The sequence below is a fragment of the Bufo bufo genome, chromosome 1, assembly GCF_905171765.1.
Source record: "Bufo bufo chromosome 1, aBufBuf1.1, whole genome shotgun sequence".
NCBI lineage: Eukaryota > Metazoa > Chordata > Amphibia > Anura > Bufonidae > Bufo > Bufo bufo.
In genome coordinates, this window is record NC_053389.1 from 38,059,283 (window position 1) to 38,077,755 (window position 18,473).

Genomic DNA, 18,473 nt, shown 5'->3' on the forward strand with positions numbered 1-18,473 from the left:
AGCTAATCGGCAGACAGAGGATCTGGCGCGGTCTATGGCAATGCAACTTACCGCTATAACCGAGATGCAAACCAAAGATCGTGTTGCTTTGACTGAGGTGGTGCAGCGCTTTGCAGACCAGACCCCTTGGTCGACTGAAAGTGGTCCCATGGGGAAGAAGGACATATGTGCTGGGAACTACATACAAAGGATGGCTGCAACGGATGATGTGGAGGCTTATTTGATGACCTTTGAGCGCACCGCTGAGCGTGAAAGCTGGCCACCAGATCAGTGGGCGGGGTTGATAGCCCCCTTTCTGAGTGGAGAGGCTCAGAAGTCTTATTATGATTTGGATCCTGACGACGCTCAGGATTACTGTAAGCGGAGATTTTGGACTGTCTGGGAGTTACTTTGTCGGCCCAAAGAGTGCACCATTGGGTTTTTCAGGCAGACAAACCAGCTCGCTCCCAAATGTACGACCTGCTACACTTAACCAAGAAGTGGTTACAACCAGATGTTCTATCGGCTCCAGAGGTTGTCCAACGTGTGGTAGTGGACAGATATCTTTGAGCCCTTCCACCTGAAATATGCAAGTGGGTTACCCACGGTGACCCTAACAGCGCAGATGAGTTGGTTTCTCTGGTGGAAAGATATGCTGCGGCAAAGGACCTGTTACAAAAGCCCCGCCTAACCCAGGAAAGTACCCGGCAGGGGGTTACTCTTGCGAGGGGTGGGGCCCCTAACAGGGACACAAGGTCCAAAGCTGAACTCTGGCCGGAACGCTCCGAAAGGTCCAAGTCTGACTTTCTGAGACCAGAACCCATCAAATGCTTCCGGTGTAAGGGACCAGGACATATTACTGCTAACTCTCCGTTAATCTCAGAACCCATGCAGTGTGATATGAGTGCTATGCCAAATACGAAGTCGATGTTTGCCCAAGGGGTTTGTTCTATTGGGACCCCTGAAAAGGACGATAAACATCTGTGTCCTGTGTCAGTAGAGGGGAGAGAGGTGCAGGCTCTCCTGGATACTGGCAGTATGATCATGTTAGTCAAAGCCAGTTTGGTAAACTCCGATAGCTTACAGACCCAGTCAGTAGGGGTCACCTGTATTCATGGGGAAACTCGCGAGTATAATACGGCACGGGTTATCATAGGAACTGTGCTCAAACAGGTCACCTGTCAGGTAGCGATAATACCCACTCTCATGTATGACGTAATACTGGGAGGGATTTTCCTTTTTTCTGGGAATTGTGGGAAAAAAGGGTTAAAGAGCCAACAGTGGTTACGATCTCTGGAGAAAGGGCAACAGGAGTCACAGAACCTGAGCTTCTTCATGAGGTTCTGTCATCTCCTGATGGGGCCGTGTTTCCTTTTGATGTAATGTCAGGGTACACCGAAACCACTGATGTAAGTGGGGAGCCAGAGGAGAGGGTTGACAATGTCTTAGCGGATATAAAGGTTTCACGCGTCAATTTTGGCACAACTTTGGTTCGGGCCCGGGAAAATGTAAAAATAATAAATGGTGTTCTGGTTTACCCAGATGTCACGCTTGCTTATCCCCATATCGCGATGCAAAATAACTTACTGTATCAGGTAGACAAGCAAGGAGAAGAATAGTAGGGTCACCAGGGGATTTCTGTCCCTCCAGCCTTTTAGGTTCACAGTACAGCACCGAGCAGGCAGCCTCCAGGGAAATGTAGATGGTTTGTCTCGTACTTACTGTTTGTCAAGCCAGGGTGCCCCAACCCATAGGTTAGTGCAAAAGGGAGGGAAATGTGGTGTCTCACAGGGTGAAGTAATTGAGGGTATATATGTGTCTCCCAGGTTCTTAGCAAAATGGCAAGGGCCCTTCATCACAATTATTAAAAAGATAAGCGAGGTGAACTATCTAGTTCATCAGCCCGGGAAGAGAAAACCCGAACAGAACTTTCATATTAACTTGATAAAGCCCTGGAAAGGTGAGCTAAATAACGGACTATCACATCATAATGTCATTTTCTGTATGATTTTGTATCTTCTTATTGACTGATTCACGTACTTCCTGTCCATGTGGTATATATACACAGTTATTGTATGCTCATGTATTAAGCCTGAGGAAGGTGGCCGTACATCTCTAAATTGCATAGTTATTTTAATTTTATACTTTTAATTGTTTTTACCAAAAAATACAATTTTAGAAGACACTGGTGCGATGCACACAATCATGTCACAGTCAAGGATAATGCACACCGTAATGTCATAGTACAGGGATAATGCACACAGTGATGTCACAGTAATGGGATAATGCAAAAATTATGTCACATTACAGGAATAATGCACATAGTGATGTCACATTACAAGGATAATGCACACAGTGATGTCACATTACATGGATAATGCACATAGTGATGTCACATTACAGGGATAATGCTCACAGTGATGTAACAAGACAGGGATAATGTACACAGTAATGTCATGGTACAGGGATAATGCACACAGTGATGTCACAGGACAGGGATAATGTACACAGTGATGTCACATTACGGGGATAATGCACACAGCGATGTCACTGTACAGAGATAATGCACACAGTGATGTCATAGTACAGGGATAATGCACACAGTGATGTCACAGTACAGAGATAATGTACACAGTGATGTCACAGTACAGGGATAATGCACACAGTGATGTCACTGTACAGAGATAATGCACACAGCGATGTCACTGTACAGAGATAATGCACACAGTGATGTCATAGTACAGGGAAAATGCACACAGTGATGTCACAGGACATGGATAATGTACACAGTGATGTCACAGGACAGGGATAATGTACACAGTGATGTCACAGAACAAGGATAATGCACACAGTGATGTCATAGCACAGGGATAATGCACACAGTGATGTCACAGTACAGGGATAATGCACACAGTGATGTCACAGTACAGAGATAATGCACACAGTGATGTCATAGTACAGGGATAATGCACACAGTGATGTCACAGGACAGGGATAATGTACACAGTGATGTCACGGTACAGGGATAATGCACACAGTTATGTCACAGGACAGGGATAATGTACACAGTGATGTCACATTACGGGGATAATGCACACAGTGATGTCACAGTACAGGGATAATGCACACAGTGATGTCACAGTACAGAGATAATGCACACAGTGATGTCATAGTACAGGGATAATGCACACAGTGATGTCACAGTACAGAGATAATGCACACAGTGATGTCTCAGTACAGGGATAATGCACACAGTAATGTCACTGTACAGAGATAATGCACACAGTGATGTCATAGTACAGGGATAATGCACACAGTGATGTCACAGGACATGGATAATGTACACAGTGATGTCACAGGACAGGGATAATGTACACAGTGATGTCACAGTACAGAGATAATGCACACAGTGATGTCATAGCACAGGGATAATGCACACAGTGATGTCACAGTACAGGGATAATGCACACAGTGATGTCACAGTACAGAGATAATGCACACAGTGATGTCATAGTACAGGGATAATGCACACAGTGATGTCACAGTACAGGGATAATGCACACAGTGATGTCACAGTACAGAGATAATGCACACCATACTATGGTAGCACAGGAAACACTCACACAAAATTGATCACCATGTATACCATGATTTCACAGAAGAGGAAAAAGAAAACATGCAATGATGACACAGGCAAATATAAAGCATACAGTGATGTCATAGTTAGAGTTGAGCGAACACCTGGATGTCCGGGTTCGAGAAGTTCGGCCGAACTTCCCGGAAATGTTCGGGTTCGGGATCCGAACCCGACCCGAACTTCGTCCCGAACCCGAACCCCATTGAAGTCAATGGGGACCCGAACTTTTGGGCACTAAAAAGGCTGTAAAACAGATCAGGAAAGAGCTAGAGGGCTGCAAAAGGCAGCAACATGTAGGTAAATCCCCTGCAAACAAATGTGGATAGGGAAATGAATTAAAATAAAAATTAAAAAAATAAAAATGAACCAATATCAATTGGACAGAGGTCCCATAGCAAAGAATCTGGCTTCATGTCAGCAGAGAATCAGTCTCTTCATGCCATAGCAGAGAATCTGGCTTCATGTCAGCGCAGAATCAGTCTTCATGTCATAGCAGAGAATCAGGCTTCACGTCACCCACCACTGGAATAGGCCACTGTCACACATTTAGGCCCCGGCACCCAGACAGAGGAGAGCGGTCCCGTAACAGAGAATCTGGCCTTATGTCAGCGCAGAATCTGTCTTCATGTCATAGCAGAGAATCAAGCTTCACGTCACCCACCACTGGAACAGGCCACTGTCACACATTTAGGCCCCGGCACCCAGACAGAGGTCCTGTAACAGAGAATCTGGCCTTATGTCAGCACAGAATCTGTATTCATGTCATAGCAGAGAATCAGGCTTCACGTCACCCACCACTGGAACAGGCCACTGTCACACATTTAGGCCCCGGCACCCAGGCAGAGGAGAGAGGTCCCTTAACAGAGAATCTGGCCTTATGTCAGCGCAGAATCTGTATTCATGTCATAGCAGAGAATCAGGCTTCACGTCACCCACCACTGGAACAGGCCACTGTCACACATTTAGGCCCCGGCACCCAGACAGAGGAGAGCGGTCCCGTAACAGAGAATCTGGCCTTATGTCAGCGCAGAATCTGTCTTCATGTCATAGCAGAGAATCAAGCTTCACGTCACCCACCACTGGAACAGGCCACTGTCACACATTTAGGCCCCGGCACCCAGACAGAGGAGAGAGGTCCTGTAACAGAGAATCTGGCCTTATGTCAGCACAGAATCTGTCTTCATGTCATAGCAGAGAATCAGGCATCACGTCACCCACCACTGGAACAGGCCACTGTCACACATTTAGGCCCCGGCACCCAGACAGAGGAGAGCGGTCCCGTAACAGAGAATCTGGCCTTATGTCAGCGCAGAATCTGTCTTCATGTCATAGCAGAGAATCAAGCTTCACGTCACCCACCACTGGAACAGGCCACTGTCACACATTTAGGCCCCGGCACCCAGGCAGAGGAGAGAGGTCCCGTAACAGAGAATCTGGCCTTATGTCACCACAGAATCTGTATTCATGTCAAAGCAGAGAATCAGGCTTCACGTCACCCACCACTGGAACAGGCCACTGTCACACATTTAGGCCCCGGCACCCAGACAGAGGAGAGCGGTCCCGTAACAGAGAATCTGGCCTTATGTCAGCGCAGAATCTGTCTTCATGTCATAGCAGAGAATCAAGCTTCACGTCACCCACCACTGGAACAGGCCACTGTCACACATTTAGGCCCCGGCACCCAGACAGAGGAGAGAGGTCCTGTAACAGAGAATCTGGCCTTATGTCAGCACAGAATCTGTCTTCATGTCATAGCAGAGAATCAGGCATCACGTCACCCACCACTGGAACAGGCCACTGTCACACATTTAAGCCCAGGCACCCAGGCAGAGGAGAGAGGTCCCGTAACAGAGAATCTGGCCTTATGTCAGCACAGAATCTGTCTTAATGTCATAGCAGAGAATCAGGCTTCACGTCACCCACCACTGGAACAGGCCACTGTCACACATTTAGGCCCAGGCACCCAGGCAGAGGAGAGAGGTCCCGTAACAGAGAATCTGGCCTTATGTCAGCACAGAATCTGTATTCATGTCATAGCAGAGAATCAGGCTTCACGTCACCCACCACTGGAACAGGCCACTGTCACACATTTAGGCCCCGGCACCCAGACAGAGGAGAGCGGTCCCGTAACAGAGAATCTGGCCTTATGTCAGCGCAGAATCTGTCTTCATGTCATAGCAGAGAATCAGGCTTCACGTCAGCCACCACTGGAACAGGCCACTGTCACACATTTAGGCCCAGGCACCCAGGCAGAGGAGAGAGGTCCCGTAACAGAGAATCTGGCCTTATGTCAGCGCAGAATCTGTATTCATGTCATAGCAGAGAATCAGGCTTCACGTCACCCACCACTGGAACAGGCCACTGTCACACATTTAGGCCCCGGCACCCAGACAGAGGAGAGAGGTCCTGTAACAGAGAATCTGGCCTTATGTCAGCACAGAATCTGTCTTCATGTCATAGCAGAGAATCAGGCATCACGTCACCCACCACTGGAACAGGCCACTGTCACACATTTAGGCCCAGGCACCCAGGCAGAGGAGAGAGGTCCCGTAACAGAGAATCTGGCCTTATGACAGCACAGAATCTGTCTTAATGTCATAGCAGAGAATCAGGCTTCACGTCACCCACCACTGGAACAGGCCACTGTCACACATTTAGGCCCAGGCACCCAGGCAGAGGAGAGAGGTCCCGTAACAGAGAATCTGGCCTTATGTCAGCGCAGAATCTGTATTCATGTCATAGCAGAGAATCAGGCTTCACGTCACCCACCACTGGAACAGGCCACTGTCACACATTTAGGCCCCGGCACCCAGACAGAGGAGAGCGGTCCCGTAACAGAGAATCTGGCCTTATGTCAGCGCAGAATCTGTCTTCATGTCATAGCAGAGAATCAGGCTTCACGTCAGCCACCACTGGAACAGGCCACTGTCACACATTTAGGCCCAGGCACCCAGGCAGAGGAGAGAGGTCCCGTAACAGAGAATCTGGCCTTATGTCAGCGCAGAATCTGTATTCATGTCATAGCAGAGAATCAGGCTTCACGTCACCCACCACTGGAACAGGCCACTGTCACACATTTAGGCCCCGGCACCCAGACAGAGGAGAGCGGTCCCGTAACAGAGAATCTGGCCTTATGTCAGCGCAGAATCTGTCTTCATGTCATAGCAGAAAATCAAGCTTTACGTCACCCACCACTGGAACAGGCCACTGTCACACATTTAGGCCCCGGCACCCAGACAGAGGAGAGAGGTCCTGTAACAGAGAATCTGGCCTTATGTCAGCACAGAATCTGTATTCATGTCATAGCAGAGAATCAGGCATCACGTCACCCACCACTGGAACAGGCCACTGTCACACATTTAGGCCCAGGCACCCAGGCAGAGGAGAGAGGTCCCGTAACAGAGAATCTGGCCTTATGACAGCACAGAATCTGTCTTAATGTCATAGCAGAGAATCAGGCTTCACGTCACCCACCACTGGAACAGGCCACTGTCACACATTTAGGCCCAGGCACCCAGGCAGAGGAGAGAGGTCCCGTAACAGAGAATCTGGCCTTATGTCAGCGCAGAATCTGTATTCATGTCATAGCAGAGAATCAGGCTTCACGTCACCCACCACTGGAACAGGCCACTGTCACACATTTAGGCCCCGGCACCCAGACAGAGGGGAGCGGTCCCGTAACAGAGAATCTGGCCTTATGTCAGCGCAGAATCTGTCTTCATGTCATAGCAGAGAATCAGGCTTCTTGTCAGCCACCACTGGAACAGGCCACTGTCACACATTTAGGCCCAGGCACCCAGGCAGAGGAGAGAGGTCCCGTAACAGAGAATCTGGCCTTATGTCAGCGCAGAATCTGTATTCATGTCATAGCAGAGAATCAGGCTTCACGTCACCCACCACTGGAACAGGCCACTGTCACACATTTAGGCCCCGGCACCCAGACAGAGGAGAGCGGTCCCGTAACAGAGAATCTGGCCTTATGTCAGCGCAGAATCTGTATTCATGTCATAGCAGAGAATCAGGCTTCACGTCACCCACCACTGGAACAGGCCACTGTCACACATTTAGGCCCCGGCACCCAGACAGAGGAGAGGTTCATTCAACTTTGGGTTGCCCCACAATATAATGGTAAAATGAAATTAAAAATAGTATTGAATGAGGAAGTGCCCTGGAGTAGAATAATATATTGTTAAGGGGAGGTAGTTAATATCTAATCTGCACAAGGGATGGACAGGTCCTGTGGGATCCATGCCTGGTTCATTTTTATGAACGTCAGCTTGTCCACATTGGCTGTAGTCAGGCGGCTGCGTTTGTCTGTAATGACGCCCCCTGCCGTGCTAAATACACGTTCAGACAAAACGCTGGCCGCCGGGCAGGCCAGCACCTCCAAGGCATAAAAGGCTAGCTCTGGCCACGTGGACAATTTGGAGACCCAGAAGTTGCTTTCACAAATGGCTTTCTTCTTGCCACTCTTCCATAAAGGCCAGATTTGTGGAGGACACGACTAAGGCTACGTCTACACGACGACATTTGTCGCGCGACATTTTGTTGCACCAATGTCGTGCGACAATTTTTATAATGGCAGTCTATGGTGTCGCACTGCAACATGCGACATGCTGCGACTGCGACGCAACAGTCGCAGAAAAATCCATCTCGAATGTCGTCGTGTAGACGTAGCCTTAGTCGTGTCCTCCACAAATCTGGCCTTTATGGAAGAGTGGCAAGAAGAAAGCCATTTGTGAAAGCAAGCCATAAGAAGTCCCGTTTGCCATAAGCCATGTAGGGGACACAGCAAACATGTGGAAGAAGGTGCTTTGGTTGGATGAGACCAAAGTTAAACTTTTTGTCCGAAATCTAAAACACTACGTGTGGTTGGCAGAAAATGAACACTGCACATCACCATGAACACACTATCCCCACCGTGAAACATGGCGGTGGCAGCATCGGGCTGCGGGGATGCTTTTCTCCAGCAGGGTCAAATAAAAGTTAAAAGTAACAAAATGACGACTGGTGAGCGCCAATCCTAGACATGAATCAAGGTATTGTTTAGAACTAATTGTTTAAAAATGATCTAGGTAGATAGGTGGATATATAGTAAAATATGATGAAACATATTATTGAATGAAATATATAAAATAAATATAAATGTGTCTCCACTCACTTCACTGGGGAAAAAATTGCCACCAGGATAAGCTCAAGACACCCGTGGCAAAGATATTCCCCACCAGCCGGGATCGCCTATAGTATTGTAGAAGTTGAGGTCAGCCTCACGGTCGTGCATTAAAGATGGTAAGCAGCACGCGACAGCTTCTTCTCACTTACTTTATTTCATAAATAAGCCGCTTATCAAACATAAAAGTCTTAGATACACTGGCTCAGCAGGCAGTATCACACATGATAGGATTAGATACACAGCTCAGCAGACAGTATCACACATGATAGGATTAGATACACAGCTCAGCAGACAGTATCACACATGATAGGATTAGATACACAGCTCAGCAGACAGTATCACACATGATAGGATTAGATACACAGCTCAGCAGACAGTATCACACATGATAGGATTAGATACACAGCTCAGCAGACAGTATCACACATGATAGGATTAGATACACAGCTCAGCAGGCAGTATCACACATGATAGGATTAGATACACAGCTCAGCAGGCAGTATCACACATGATAGGATTAGATACACAGCTCAGCAGACAGTATCACACATGATAGGATTAGATACACAGCTCAGCAGGCAGTATCACACATGATAGGATTAGATACACAGCTCAGCAGACAGTATCACACATGATAGGATTAGATACACAGCTCAGCAGACAGTATCACACAGGATAGGATTAGATACACAGCTCAGCAGGCAGTATCACACATGATAGGATTAGATACACAGCTCAGCAGACAGTATCACACATGATAGGATTAGATACACAGCTCAGCAGGCAGTATCACACATGATAGGATTAGATACACAGCTCAGCAGACAGTATCACACATGATAGGATTAGACACACAGCTCAGCAGACAGTATCACACATGATAGGATTAGATACACAGCTCAGCAGACAGTATCACACATGATAGGATTAGATACACAGCTCAGCAGACAGTATCACACATGATAGGATTAGATACACAGCTCAGCAGACAGTATCACACATGATAGGATTAGATACACAGTTCAGCAGACAGTATCACACATGATAGGATTAGATACACAGCTCAGCAGGCAGTATCACACATGATAGGATTAGATACACAGCTTAGCAGACAGTATCACACATGATAGGATTAGATACACAGCTCAGCAGACAGTATCACACATGATAGGATTAGATACACAGCTCAGCAGACAGTATCACACAGGATAGGATAAGATACACAGCTCAGCATGCAGTATCACACATGATAGGATTAGATACACAGCTCAGCAGACAGTATCACACATGATAGGATTAGATACACAGCTCAGCAGGCAGTATCACACATGATAGGATTAGATACACAGCTCAGCAGACAGTATCACACATGATAGGATTAGATACACAGCTCAGCAGACAGTATCACACATGATAGGATTAGATACACAGCTCAGCAGACAGTATCACACATGATAGGATTAGATACACAGCTCAGCAGACAGTATCACACATGATAGGATTAGATACACAGCTCAGCAGACAGTATCACACATGATAGGATTAGATACACAGTTCAGCAGACAGTATCACACATGATAGGATTAGATACACAGCTCAGCAGGCAGTATCACACATGATAGGATTAGATACACAGCTTAGCAGACAGTATCACACATGATAGGATTAGATACACAGCTCAGCAGACAGTATCACACATGATAGGATTAGATACACAGCTCAGCAGACAGTATCACACAGGATAGGATTAGATACACAGCTCAGCATGCAGTATCACACATGATAGGATTAGATACACAGCTCAGCAGACAGTATCACACATGATAGGATTAGATACACAGCTCAGCAGGCAGTATCACACATGATAGGATTAGATACACAGCTCAGCAGACAGTATCACACATGATAGGATTAGATACACAGCTCAGCAGACAGTATCACACATGATAGGATTAGATACACAGCTCAGCAGACAGTATCACACATGATAGGATTAGATACACAGCTCAGCAGACAGTATCACACATGATAGGATTAGATACACAGCTCAGCAGACAGTATCACACATGATAGGATTAGATACACAGTTCAGCAGACAGTATCACACATGATAGGATTAGATACACAGCTCAGCAGGCAGTATCACACATGATAGGATTAGATACACAGCTCAGCAGACAGTATCACACATGATAGGATTAGATACACAGCTCAGCAGACAGTATCACACATGATAGGATTAGATACACAGCTCAGCAGACAGTATCACACATGATAGGATTAGATACACAGCTCAGCAGACAGTATCACACATGATAGGATTAGATACACAGCTCAGCAGACAGTATCACACATGATAGGATTAGATACACAGCTCAGCAGACAGTATCGCACATGATAGGATTAGATACACAGCTCAGCAGGCAGTATCACACATGATAGGATTAGATACAGCAGCTCAGCAGACAGTATCACACATGATAGGATTAGATACAGCAGCTCAGCAGACAGTATCACACATGATATGATTAGATACACAGCTCAGCAGGCAGTATCACACATGATAAGATTAGATACACAGCTCAGCAGACAGTATCACACATGATAGGATTAGATACACAGCTCAGCAGACAGTATCACACATGATATGATTAGATACACAGCTCAGCAGACAGTATCACACATGATAAGATTAGATACACAGCTCAGCAGACAGTATCACACATGACAGACTTACATGTACACCTCAGCAGACAGTATCACACAGGATAGGATTAGATACACAGCCTCGCAGACAGTATCACACATGATAGGATTAGATACACAGCTCAGCAGACAGTATCACACATGATAGGATTAGATACACACCTCAGCAGACAGTATCACACATGATAGGATTAGATACACAGCTCAGCAGACAGTATCACACATGATTGGATTAGATACACAGCTCAGCAGACAGTATCACACATGATTGGATTAGATACACAGCTCAGCAGACAGTATCACACATGATTGGATTAGATACACAGCTCAGCAGACAGTATCACACATGATAGGATTAGATACACAGCTCAGCAGGCAGTATCACACATGATAGGATTAGATACACAGCTCAGCAGACAGTACCACACAGGATAGGATTAGATACACAGCTCAGCAGACAGTATCACACAGGATAGGATTAGATACAGCAGCACAGCAGACAGTATCACACAGGATAGGATTAGATACACAGCTCAGCAGACAGTATCACACAGGATAGGATTAGATACACAGCTCAGCAGACAGTATCACACAAGAGAGGATTAGATACACAGCTCAGCAGACAGTATCACAGATGATAGACTTACATGTACACCTAGGCAGACAGTATCACACATGATAGGATTAGATACACACCTCAGCAGACAGTATCACACATGATAGGATTAGATACACAGCTCAACAGACAGTATCACACAGGATAGGCTTAGATACAGAAGCTTAGAACACAGTATCCCCCATTAAAGGCTTAGAAATACACCTGCTCTGTACACAGTATCACACATGATAGACTTGGATACACAGCTCAGCAGACAGTATCACATATGACAGGCTTAGATACACTGGTACACTCTTCCCGGAGGCGTTTTTCCTGTTTGTATGGCTTTTGGGTGTAGTGCTGGCTGCCGTGCAGTGTTCCTCCTCTCGCTCACATTATGTCCTACCTTCCAACCAGTACATGGGCTTAGTCATTAGAGGATGTGGTGAGTGGAGGAAATTGCACACGGTGGTACTTCCTCTCATGTCGGAGGCACAAGTTTCACGTGTTCAGAGCTGTTTCTTCTCATCCCCCGGCCGCCATCGCCCCACTACTCAGCGGCTCTCAGGTTACTCAGGGACCCGGCTCGTCTGGACTTATTCATTATGATCAACTGTAAGCGAAATCCGGGCGTCCGCGAGGTAAGACTGCGCCGGATGGCGACTCCAGAAACACAACAGATATAGACTGAAACATTCTTCATTTGTTACATTACACTGATACATTACACTAATACATTACACTGTTACATTACATTGTTACATTACACTAATACATTACACTAATACATTACACTGATACATTACACTAATACATTACACTGTTACATTACATTGTTACATTACATTGTTACATTACACTAATACATTACATTGTTACATTACACTAATACATTACATTGTTACATTACATTGTTACATTACACTGATACATTACACTGATACATTACACTAATACATTACACTGATACATTACACTAATACATTACATTGTTACATTACATTGTTACATTTGTCTATAATCTAATAAGAATAATATTAATCTTTATTTATATAGCGCTAAACCTACTCCGCAGCGCTTTACAATCAGGGGGTTCGTGTGCAGAGTCATAAATAACAGGTCAACAATTAAAACAAGAGGAATGAGGTCCGTGCTCACAAGAGCTTACAATCTATGAGAAGATAGGGGTGACACAGAAAGTAACAAGTGCTTGTTTTGCACAGTGGTCCAGCTAGATATAAGGCCACATGAGCCGTCAGCAGCTGGTATCTGTAGTGCTTCTGAGTGCCTGGGGTGTGGCGGATACTGATGGATCAGGTTCAGAGGAAAGATGCTAAAGTGGGGTGGGGCGGTGTATGGAGGAGATGAGATAGACCACCCTAAAAAGATGGGTTTTTAGGAAGCATTATGTTATATTACAATATGTTACATTGTTACGTTACATTATGATCTCACATTGATACATTACATGTTGTTACATTTCTAACATTCTAATCTTCCATTGTTCCATTGCTGCCACCTGCTTTCACTCCAGTGTAGATGGCGTCTTAGAACTGGATGGAGCAAATCCCCCCCCCCCCCACTGTATGGCCTTTTATTGAGCCCCCTGACACTTTAGAAATGTGACAGAGCTGCGGTGGACTGTACCACGTGACCACCTCAGGGGGAGTCCACCGGGATGCTCTGGCCTCCTAGGAGGTATTTTTATGGCATTGATGCCTCAAGTCAAGGGGCCCAAACCCAATGGCAGGTTATATAGAGAGCACTTGAGATAAAGCTGATGCACTGCAGGCCCTGAGGGCCAGGAGAGGAGACAGGGGCCCCTCCTTGGTGTTGTTTGAATCCCTGTGTCATGCACCGCCCCCTCAGATCCTGCACTACACCTAACACCATGTTGCACTGTCATCTGGAGTTTTCCTTTAAATGACATGTAGCACAGGTACAGTGCCCCCTGTGGCCAGTGGTAGAAAAGCAACTCCATTCTGCAATAGAGAGGTATTAGAAAGACTTTGCCACAGGGGTTGTATTTGTAATAATCATCATTTTCAAGATCACTGCTTGCAGTCAATGAATGGGATCCTTCACTGTTTACTTCCAGGGGATGAAATTCGTCCTGGTCATGTGACGGTCACATAGGTGCTTGGTTGGCTATGAGCCCATCACATGACCAGGACGCTTTTTCAACCTCTAGAAATAAACGTCAGCAAGCAGAGGTATTGAAAAAGGTGAGGAATTGATGTTGTCAATTGGCAAATTGCAGTACTTTTGTGATGAAATGATTAGAGTTTTAAATGCTGAGATCAGTAACCCTTTCATCAGGCTGGATGTCCATGTATTGGGCCACGTTCACATTTAAACCATGGCACTGTGGATCCGGCAATGTAACAACGACGCATCTCCGTCTCCATCAAGACGTCTACCAGGATCTGCTTCACGCACCGCAACCAGATTTCTCAACAGCCTCTCATTTCCTTGCTGATGGTTTCCACATAGTTGACAGGTTCTGGTTTTACACAGGTTGAGAAATGTAATTAAAAAACAGCGAAAAACAGTAAAGAACATGAGTGTATATTACAGTAAATGACTGAATTTACTGCATGCAGCTCCAACGTTAATAAAAGGCGGGGCTTCTCCTGCGCTAGCCCCGCCCCTCCTTGTGCCGCACTACCTCTGGTTATCAGTAGGGAGCGTGTAGGGAAAATCTGCCCCATATTTAGATTATTGGTGTAATTCTCTTTTTCCTCCTCAGAACATCCCCGGCCTCCTGCTCCTTATACTCATCCTCCCCGTAACTCCAGGTAAGAAGACATTTTTTAAAATAAATTTACACCTTAAGGCCTCTTTCACACTACCGTTTTTTTTTTTCCGTTTTGCGGTCCGTTTTTTGCGTTCCGTATACGGTCCGTATACGGAACCATTCATTTCAATGGGTCCGCAAAAAAACGGAATGTGTTCCGTATGCATTCTGTTTCCGTATTTCCGTTTTTCCGTTCCGTGGAAAGATAGAACATGTCCTATGTTTGTCCGCAAATCACGGTCCGTGGCTCCATGCAAGTCAATGGGTCCGCAAAAAAAACGGATTACATACGGAAATGCATCCGTATGTCTTCCGTTTCCGTTCCGTTTTTTCTGAACCATCTATTGAAAATGTTATGGCCAGCCCAATTTTTCCAATGTAATTACTGTATACTGTATATGCCATACGGAAAAACGGAACGGAACAACGGAACGGAAACGGAAACACAACGGAACCAAAAAACGGAACAACGGATCCGTTAAAAACGGAACGCAAAACACTGAAATGGACATACTGTAGTGTGAAAGAGGCCTAAAACTGAAAATTTGCTATGAATTTCCATTGTTTTATTTTATTTTCAAACACGAATAAGGCTACTTTCACACCTGCGTTAGGATCCCCACCTATAATGCAAACGCTTGTATCCGTTCAGTTTTTTATATATTTTTTTGTTCATGATAATGCAAACGGATCCGTTTTGACTTACACTGAAAGCCAATGGGAGGCGGATCCGTTTTCAATTGCACCATATTGTGTCAGTGAAAACGGATCCGTCCCCATTGACTTACATTGTGCGCCAGGACGGATCCGTTTGGCTCAGTTTCGTCAGACGGACATCAAAACGCTGCAGGCAGCCTCCAGAGCGGTATGGAGGCTGATCGGAGGCAAACTGATGCATTCTGAGCGGATCCTTATCCATTCAGAATGCATTAGGGCAAAACTGATCCGTTTTGGGCCGCTTGTGAGGGCCCTGAATGGATCTCACAAAACGGACCCAGAAACGCCAGTGTGAAAGTAGCCTAATAGGAAAAAGCACAGTAAATAAGGATAAAAAAAAAGTCTGGGGCGCTGACGGCATATCGCCAGGAAGGTCAGAATGGGACCCCTGAAGTGAATGTGCGCGGCCACCCTCCATTCACCGATGTGCTCACTCGGCCCTTTAATTTGTGGGGCTACAATAGACAAGGCGATTCAAAAAGGACGGTGCAAAAGTAAAGGCCTATAGATAAAGGGGTGATCCCGGGATTAATGCAAAAAATGAAAATCAGGCATCATATGATTTTCAGAGACAGTCCCGGCTAATTCACGCTGTTCCGCTCTGAAAATGGGCGTGGCTATAACAAACCCCACCCATAAGTGGGTGTGTCCAGGCAGGTCTGGGCATTCTCGGGAGCGGTGCTTCTATGATCAGATTTTACCAACTGAAATGTTAAGTATGAAATGTATAGATTTTTTACTACGGTCAACAAGGTCAGTTTTCTTTTAGACATATTTAGGGACACGCCCAAAGTAAACGTGTTCTGTGCAATAAGCAGATGCAACGTCTATGCTCCCTTCTTTTTTGCCGAGGATACCGGGTGCTCCTACCTGGAAAGAGGAAGATATTGTCACGCCTTGCCCTGTGAATGTGTTGAGATCTGTCAGACTGGCTGCATATGTCTGACTTCTTGGTTTGTTTTGATTTGAGTTTGAGCTGGATCCACCTTCCCTCAGGTGTACTGGGTTTCATCGTTAGTGAGGCTATTTATCCCTCCTTCCCCCAGTGGCCTGTATGGGTTATAGTTCTTTTCTAAAAGCTCTTGATTTGTGGTGGATCGTCTGCTCCAGCTCTTCTCAAAATAAGTCCTCTCCTTCCTTTCCCTTTGTGTGTGTGTTATTTAGGTCTCTAGGGAGACGCTTGTTTCCTCCTGGTTGGAAGAAGCAGGTTGCCTCTTCCCTTTTCCCTGCTGATTAGGGTTTGCCCAGGGTGTTCAGATTTAGGCACGAGGGCATGTGCATATCCACCCTAGGGGTATGCACATGGGCACAGCAGTCTAGCTTTTGGGCCTAGTCCTTTGTTCTGTTGGTTTTCCCTGTGTTTGGTTGTTTCCAGGCTTACCCACCTGTCGTGACAGATATGCCAGATGTGGTCTATCCTCAGGACAGTGCTCATCCTCATCTCCAGTTAGATGTTTGCCGATACCTAAATGAAACTCACCCGATACGTTGGATAAACAATTCACCAATGTTGCGTTCTCCTCCACCATCTCCCGATAAATTTGTGTTAAGCTCTCACAGTTATGAATCCCGAGGCTATAATCTTGCACCATTGTTTTTGAATCACCCTGGATTGTAGCTGTAGCACAGAAAAACATCCATGTGTGTGTGGTGGCCGAGTGGATCACTGGCAGTAGTTCTGGCAGAGAACAGCCTGCTGGTGCTCTCTGGTTCCAGCATTAGGCTACTTTCACACTTGTGGTAGCCTTTTCCGGCTGGGGAACAGCCTGCTGGATCCGTGCTACCGTAAGCCCACCGTGCCGCTGGATGTCCACTCCGGCCCCATTCACTATAATGGTGGTGGGCCGGAGGTCCGGCCGCAGCATGGCAAACATGCCAAGAGGCAGGCGGACAAAAACTACAGCACGCTGCGCTCTCGGCTTGTTTGCCGCGCTGCGGCCGGACCTTCGGCCCGGGGGAGGGAGGTCAGACGTCCGGTTTTAGGTTGGACAGTCCGGTTTTCTGGCTCCCTGTCCTCCGTCCGGCGCAGGGCCTGGACGGACACAGGGATGCCCACCCTTTCAGTAGCTCACGCTCAGACAGCAGCACTGCACTGTCTGAGAGTGAGCTGCAGCAACTGACTGACGCTTCTCTCACCCCCAGGCAGTCACTAGAGCCGCAGACATGGCTTCCTGTGGCTGACTGAGGGAGAAAGAAGCACCCCGGCTTCCCCCAGCTCACCTTCCATTAGGAAAGTTCTCTCTCCTCCCCCCGTATAAGCCCCCCCACCCCCGGGGCTGACGATGGGGGCGTGGCTTCACAGAGGTGGGTGTGGCCGGTGAGGACCGGATTTCTGGGGTGAAGCCAGTGGCCACCCTAGGCCCACCCCTATTAAAGTAAATGGGTCGGAGCAGAGCTTATGGTAGCATGGATCCGACAGGCTGTTCCTCCGCCGGAACAGCCTGCCGGAAAAGGCTACCGCAAGTGTGAAAGTAGCCTTTCCAGATGGTACCGGAATGCCCACTGGCACTATTGACTATAATGGGGTCTGGCAGAGATCCGGCTGCTACCCAACCAATATCCATGGATTTGTCTGGACAAAAACCGCTGGACACAGCAGGCCAACGGGCATTCCAGTAACATCTGGCAGTGCCAGATCCAGAGACCCAGCAGTGTGTCAAATGTGATTTAATGTTAAAAGCACTTATTTTTTAAGCACTATGTGTGCCACAATAGTTCAGCATGGATGCAGCGGCCAGGCCACAGTGGTGTGTGCATGAGTGAATGGCCAGATGGGTGTAGTAGTAGTAGTTGTACTTACAGTTCTGAAGCTTCCTGGGCCGGTGTGCAGTGATAGGAAGGGCGCACCTGGTCTTGTCTCTGGAGC

General features: G+C 46.7%; 1 protein-coding gene across 3 annotated transcripts in view; it reads left to right on the forward strand.

Annotated features, from left to right (window-relative positions):
* The first annotated feature begins 12,548 nt into the window (after positions 1–12,548).
* Positions 12,549–18,473, forward strand: part of LOC120993629 (FXYD domain-containing ion transport regulator 5-like) — an 81,208-nt gene continuing 75,283 nt past the window's right edge. For all 3 annotated transcript variants that reach the window (XM_040422108.1, XM_040422114.1, XM_040422121.1), the window contains exons 1-2: positions 12,549–12,734; positions 14,843–14,891. In XM_040422108.1, coding sequence (XP_040278042.1) covers positions 12,699–12,734; positions 14,843–14,891 — 85 coding nt within the window. In that variant the 5' untranslated portion in view covers positions 12,549–12,698. The remainder of the gene's footprint in view (positions 12,735–14,842; positions 14,892–18,473) is intronic.